This window comes from Brachyhypopomus gauderio, chromosome 16, assembly GCF_052324685.1.
Source record: "Brachyhypopomus gauderio isolate BG-103 chromosome 16, BGAUD_0.2, whole genome shotgun sequence".
Classification (NCBI taxonomy): domain Eukaryota; kingdom Metazoa; phylum Chordata; class Actinopteri; order Gymnotiformes; family Hypopomidae; genus Brachyhypopomus; species Brachyhypopomus gauderio.
The window spans coordinates 9758008-9765461 of NC_135226.1; the positions used below are offsets into that span (position 1 = coordinate 9758008).

Here is a 7454-nt window from a genome sequence, read left to right on the forward strand (position 1 = left end):
ACATTGTCTTTAGATGTGAGATGTTGTCAGACTGCAGACTTATAGAAAGAAGTATTTCCAAAGTCTTCGACTGTATGGTTAGCATTACTCTAAATGTGCGATGAAATGGAGATTCTAGAAGGTTATTATTGGAACACGTGATTATTGGAACACGTGACAGTCTTTTAAGAAGTCACATTTGGAAATGATGAAGGAAAAATGGGTTCAGCTACTTTGGAATTAATTTCTTGCTTGGCGTAAGACAGTGTCAAATGTGATGTAGGAGTGGTGTGGTTTCAATTTATAGAATAAAGCAGAGCAAATTGCTGACAGATGACTCAAGTAATATATCTTGGACATGCTCATAAAACATTTATTCAACTGTTAGTCCAGTGTCAAATTGTTCAAATGGAGTATGATAATACCTTAATTTATGAACAGAAGAGATGAGGCATTTTGACATTTAGCACGTTTGTATTCCAGAGATGTACACAGAACTCCTTATAATTTATATAGTATTCCCTTTTATAATCAATAGTGTATATATATCTGCAATCCTTTTTGCAACCATAATTCTTACCAATATCCCATATATGCCACTGGAGACGAGGCACCAGAGGTGAGGCACTAGAGGCGAGGCAATGGAGGGGAGGCACTGGAGATTTACTTGTACAAATCAAGGCCAACCATTTTCAGATTTCATAGGGCACAGGGGAATTTGATGATATTTATAGTTATTTATAGATATTTATAGTTATTATAGTCTATGAATGACTGAAGTGCTCTGACATTTGAAGAAGTATTGTGTGGTAAGGGCCTCATTTCAAACCACATGACTCCAGCTGACTAGAATACCCTGCATGTCCCACCAGAGTTCCCTCCTCATGGTCACCAGGAGTCTCAGGTGTTCATCATCAGTTCAGCCTTATGCAGATCAAGCCTCCAGCACTGCTGTTCACTCTCTGAAATTGTACATGCCTCAAAATGTGGACATAGGCCATACACCCCCCCCCCACCTCCCACACACACACACACACACACACACACACACACACACACACACACACACACACACACAGAAAAGCAATAGTAATGTGTGGAATGATTTTTTGTTTCTACAGTGTGACTTTCTGTCATTGCACACACACATTCCTGAAGACCATAATGATGTTGTTAGTTGTAGAGGTCATCTGTAAGTTCACAAATGGTGGATGCACCACACACACACACACACACACAACCTGGAGCATTTTGTCCAGATGGCTCTCGGAACAGAGCATAATTTATTGCACCAATTCCAGTTCATCTCCTGAGCTAGCAGCCCTGAGAACCAACTGACTGCATTAGCTGTGCTTGTCCACATGCATTTTCTTCTGAAGAGAAACACCCTGAGACGTTTCCTCTAAGTAAAAGGCCTCTTTAAAAGCAAAAATTAAAAACACCCTTTTATTTAATTCAGCAAAAGAGAGCAAAGGTCTTGTAAATTGGTCTTTAATAAAAATGTATTTGTGTAGATGGGAAAACAGTTGGAAAAACATTAACATTAGTTTAACTGAAAAGCTAGCATGTCGGTGTGAGAGATATGAATACCTATAAGCATTGCCAACATATAGAAGTGTGGCTGTATTTCAGGGGCACATACTCCAGACTAAGTTTAGTCTGGGATCCAATGCTGCAGATTAACTCAGCACTTAGAAGCTGAGCACTGAGGGCTGAATCTTTCAATAGGAGGACTGTGACTGATCTGCATATAAGAGTTTGGCTGTTTGTGTCACAGCTCTAAATGTAAAGCAGGAGGATCATGGCCTGGTGCTCCATTGCTGCCAGCCTGCCATCTGCATGGAGTATCCTGACAGCTGAACGCATCCACCAGGACGACTGCTTCCGGTTCATTTGTTCACTCAGATGCAGAAGACGGGTTCCTCCTTCATGAAGACTTCCCACGATTCTTTGTCAAAGTCTTGTGAAGTCCCAAGGCTGCTCCGTTGTTGATATTTCCTAGCACTTGTCTTAAAGGAGTTTGTGTTCATACATCTCTCCCAGCCAATGGATTACATGTATTTGGAGGGGGCCTCTCAGGGCATATGGGAGGAGAGAAGAGGGGGCAGACCGCTCAAAAGCGCTGTGTGTACTGTGAGACGCACGGACATTTACACTTTATTGTCCTGGTGTGAAGGGGAAATGACCAAGTGTTGCCTGCAACTCTGACAGCTGTCCAGAGAAGGTCAAAGCTGTCACCAAGAAGATGAATGGGACCTCCATAATCACCAGGGCTCTCAAGTTTTGGATTCATGTCAGAGTGTGAGAGTTGTTGACGGGGGGGGCGGCGAACGTTAATTGTTGAGCGGGGGGGGGGGGGGGGGGGGTGGCTTGTATATCGCGATCGATCGCCATTGGAGGGCGACATAGATATGGACCCCTGGGGGACTGAATGGGGTGCAGGAAGGGGAGAGAGGACAGACCTTAGTGGCAGAGCACCATCCACCACTGGGCACACAAGCACACACACACACACACTCAGACAACAACTTGTTTTTATTGAACAGAGAGAGACACAGACACACACTCAGGGAGAATTGCCAATTTACCTAACCTCCATCTTTTTGGACTGTGGGAGGAAACCGGAGATCCCGGAGGAAACCCACACAAACACGGGGAGAACATGGAAACTCCACTCAGATAGGGACTCGAACCCAAGACCCCAGTGCTGAGAGGCAAACGTGCTAACCACCAAGTCACCATGCTGCCTAAGCCCTGATAATCACCATCAGTCAAAGCCAACCTTTTGAAACAAACCACTGTCTCTCATATGGACTCAGTGCAATCCTACCAGTTGTCACAACTGCTCGATATATGGAGAACAGTCATCAGACAGTTAATCTATTTAATTTTGAGGACTGAAAACTGCCATGCATTATGCTAAATGGCTCTGACAGATGATCCAGGAAAGAAAAGTACTGAAACTGAAATATCAACATAGAATATTTGTCAGACTTGGTCAACATGTTAAAAGAGGTGTACTACATAACACTGCATTACCCTATTAACTCTCCCCATTCTTTCCAGCCAATCAGCAAAAGGAAACGTTCCCTGTCATCCTGTCAGTCTTAATCAATCATTCATTTCAGCAATTGGTTGGTTAGACACATGCAGACCTCCTCTCTGCTACTACTTCCATCAGGAGTTACTACTTCAGGGGGTCATTACACTCGGGATATGACCCTCATAAACTTGATAGCATCTGACAACTCTGTGCCATAACCAAATACAGCCAATCAAACCTAGCAGCTCACACGGCATAGCTGCAGAAAGGGTGGGGGCATCTTCACAGCTTTGCATGTGATTATACGCATTTTCAAGGTTTTTAGAATTAACTGCATTTCTCGAATGTCACCACAGCATTTTTGCTGGATTTACATCTGGATTGTCGACCCATTTGGTTACACAACTGCACGTTTCTTCTCCTGGACCAGACCTGGCTGTGTGCTGAGGATCATGGCCTCATAGCAGCTGTTCTTCGCTGTGAACTCATGAAGGACCAGATTCACCACAGTCCCAAATGCTTTCCATATGAACTGTTTCACAGATTCGTAATGCAGCAGAGCTTTGTATGGGTGTTTCTCAGCTCCAGAGGGCATCTGTCTAACCAGTAGCCAGTAGGCATCTGTTTACTAATTTAACAAGCAAAGACATGATAAGACTTATGTAATTTTTGCTGTTTGGTTCCATCTGCTTTTCACTGACAACTTATAGAAATGCAGGAAATATACCAAAGAATGCTTCAGAATTAGAGGGGTGATGTATGACAAACACAAGTCAAGCATCAGTCTGCTAAAGAATAGCTCCCCTCACCTTTCCAGACAACCCTACCCTGTAATTACACAGGTTCTCCCAGAAATGACTGGGTCTACAGCCGAGCAGAGGCCATGTTTAAGGACAACAATAGTCCATTCACTACCTACCTCAACAGAGCTGCTGATCCACGTACAGGTCCATGCTTCTTCCTGTGTCTGTCACAGCACTGACAAGCCAAACTGATCCAGAATCAGCATGTGTACACAGGTTAGCAACCACACTGGAGTGATTAGGGCAACCTTACTTCTGCCCCTTGCTGAATGACATGGCCGATCACTATTTTTTCACGAGTGATTTAGCCTGCAGAAGCAAGCCAAGAGATGTCATGGATTTACCACACCACTCTAAAGCAATGACTAGATTTATTAGCACCCAGCAGGTTTCACTGTTGTTAGAAATCAAAGAAAACAAAGCAGTATTCCTCACACATTTAATGCTGAGATTGTAACCATCAGTTCATTTGTTCCACATTTCCTCAGGGTTACACATTTCAGAAACATCTTAACTCACTGAATTTACTTGGTATGCACTTTAAATAGTGATAAATATCTTTCTATTATCAGAAGACATGGCAAATACAGCTAGGTTATTACTACTGTAAATTTGACCTGAAGAACAACAGGAATATGATGCCACCTTCTGGACATATTGTAGCATAAAAGTAAAGATGCCAAAATAATGTAAAATGTTTCCAATTGAACATAAGATGTTGCAACACTCCATGTTTTATTTATTAAAGTGTACCACTGGTTTGCAGTGAATACCCCCCATTCCCCATCACAAAATAGACAACAACTACCAGATATTCAAACAATATAATCCTTTATTTGTGCTATTAAACAGGCCATTCTTTCATTTGAGGGTTGCTATGTCGATGTGCTTGATTGCATCCACTCTGTTCTTATGCATCTGGAATGCAGGTGTCACCCAGCGGCCGCACGAGCACTGTTCGCCGTACCAGTTAAAGGAGCCCAGCTTAGAGTTACACTTGGGGCACAGGAGCTGCAAGACATGACCACATCCTTTACACCCCACACACACACTCACAGCACCATCAGACCCACAGCAAGACCTTACTACAGCTAAGTAAATGGCTCAAATGTATTATATTCATTTATTTTTTCAGGGTAAAAGGATCAAAGGTTTGCATGTGTTAATTCAGATCAGTATTAGATCAGTAGATCAGTATTAGTCTACCCGTTCAAGAGTATGGGCCAGTTTCTCAGTGCCAAGTTGTATTTTATGTCTCAGCCTTCATGTGTATGAGACCAGTTTTATGTGCATGTAAACCAAGACTCACTTAAGCCAGAATGGCAGTGATATGTAACACAAATCTATACTACTTTTCCTGCCCAAAACAATACGTACTCCGTACTCACAACAACTGTATTCCCATTGGTCTGACAGTTTAACAGGCACCGTAGCCTTGCAATGACTCATTTATTGCTCATGAGAAATACCTGTCCATCCATGACTCCAAGCAACACCTCCTCCATCCACTGAACAGGCTCGATGAAGTAGGACGTGCACTCTGTCTGATCGGCATTAGCGGGAAGTCCCCCACTGGGCCTCTTATGGGAGAAGGCTGACGGCCCACAGCCCACGCTGTGGCTGAGGATGCTGGAGCAGCGGAACACCACGCGCCTAGTTGCCAGACATGACAAGAACGGGTTGCCAGACATGACAAGAACGGGTTGCCAGACATGACAAGAACGGGTTGCCAGACATGACAAGAACGGATTGCCAGACATGACAAGAACGGATTGCCAGACGTGACAAGAACGGGTTGCCAGATGGCAGGTTTCACAAGGACACGCCCCAAGACGTAACAGGCACCATGGGCCTCACCTGCACTTTCTGCATCGGTACACCACCTCGGCATTCTGGGTTTGAGCTGGGTCAGCGGCAAAGACTTCTTTGGGGACATTCTGAAGTTCTGCATTAATAAACCACAAGACCCCTCACTCTACAATATTTTTAAATATTATGCAGTATTGTTTATCCATGGGTCACAAATACGTGTTTACCAAAAGGAACACACAATACAGTGCAACATCATTAGCATAAAGGTGAACACAGTTGCAATGATTCGTCAATCAAACGAGCACATTTCAATCTGAAGATAATACATACCTGGAAATTTTTCTGTGACCTTTCTCAGTCTAAACTGTTTGTACAGTGGACTATTTGCATCCAATTCACAATTCATGGATTCATACAGGGCCAGCTGGTCAAGAAACGCCTCATTCATGCTAAAAACATATAAAACAATTCAGAACAGTTGCATTAGTTTGTAATAGATGTATGAATACATTTCCTGCACTTACTTGACGTCTGGTTTTAACCCCTGGAGTCGGGAATACGCGTCATGAACGGTGAGCTTCTGGACTTTCATTAGATACGCAGTTACTACTGCAGCGCTTCTGCTCTGACCTACATGGCTGAAGAGCAAAAAGAACGTTAAACTTTTAACCAAAAACCCACAAGTTCAAAGATAACTGTCTAACACACTCAGACAGTTACCAGTGAACGAGCACAGACGATGGTTTACATCCTGCTGCGTTCAAAGCGTCTTCTATAAAGCGAATACAGTCATCTAGTTTGCTGAGAAGGTCTGTAGACGGATCGTCCAGAACACGGACAAATTTCGTCTGAAATCCGGACACAGATGGTTCTTCAGAATCAACAGTGAGTATGTGAGTTATTCCAGCCTCGGTTAAAGCTTGGACATCATTAAGATCAGAGACAGATCCGATGTAAAGTCCAGCTTCAACAGCAATCATATCGATCCTAATATACAGTCTATATGGTGATGACAGAACATAAACCAGTTAGCTAAATCAGCAGTACTCGGTTAGATGGGTATATTCAAACACCCTCCTTTAAAACTATACGAGTCATTCGACATCTAAATAGTTAGACATGTTATAGTGTAATACATGTTGCCGTCTAGTGGCTTCGCAAATTATATTTTTTCTGAAACAGACTTAATCTAGCTAACACGTTTTTAAAAATTCAGCGACTCGTTCACGTGATCCGGCACACAAACAGGGTCGATGAGAAGAATAGTGAAAAACTTTAGTTCCGGACAAGAACTCGTCTCGTTGTCAGCAGAGGGCATCAAAAAGCAAGTTATGGAGGTTAATTATTTGTCCTAAAATAAAAAATGGGATGCAGAGTTTATTTTTTAGATTAACCAATACATTTAAAGCAAGATTTAGCCTGCTCTTTTGTAGTTTAAGATCGGTGTAATGACTATTTGTCATAAATAAATAAATGTAAATATTTCAGAGTTGTGTAAAAATTTTATATGCAATAGCTTGACATAGTGCAATTACCTGACTACTGAAAACAAATTCCAAGTACTGAAACTCACATACTCAGCCAGCCTTTATTCATCTAGTTTTGAAGAATGCCTCTCCCTGAACTCTGAACTCGTCATCTGAAACCCTGAAGTTTCAGCCCTTGAACTTACTTCAGGCAACACAGGAAGTGATCACAGCTGGTTATGGTGTGTTTAACTATCAAAATGTGTGACATTTCAGTGATTTACTATAGGCATTCTAATATTAATGAAGATTTTTCTTCTTTCTTAGACACTTGGATTACATTAGTTCATT

At 42.4% G+C, this 7454-nt stretch overlaps 1 protein-coding gene across 1 annotated transcript; it reads right to left on the reverse strand.

Moving 5' to 3' along the window:
- Positions 1 to 4637: 4637 nt before the first annotated feature.
- dusp12 (dual specificity phosphatase 12) lies at positions 4638 to 6906 on the reverse strand. Its single transcript, XM_076977132.1, has 6 exons — positions 6358 to 6906; positions 6162 to 6275; positions 5968 to 6086; positions 5683 to 5770; positions 5295 to 5478; positions 4638 to 4836 (listed from the first exon to the last, which is right to left on the reverse strand). The coding sequence occupies exons 1-6, from the start codon at positions 6615 to 6617 to the stop codon at positions 4687 to 4689; spliced, it is 915 nt and encodes a 304-aa protein (XP_076833247.1). The 5' UTR covers positions 6618 to 6906; the 3' UTR covers positions 4638 to 4686.
- Positions 6907 to 7454: the final 548 nt, after the last annotated feature.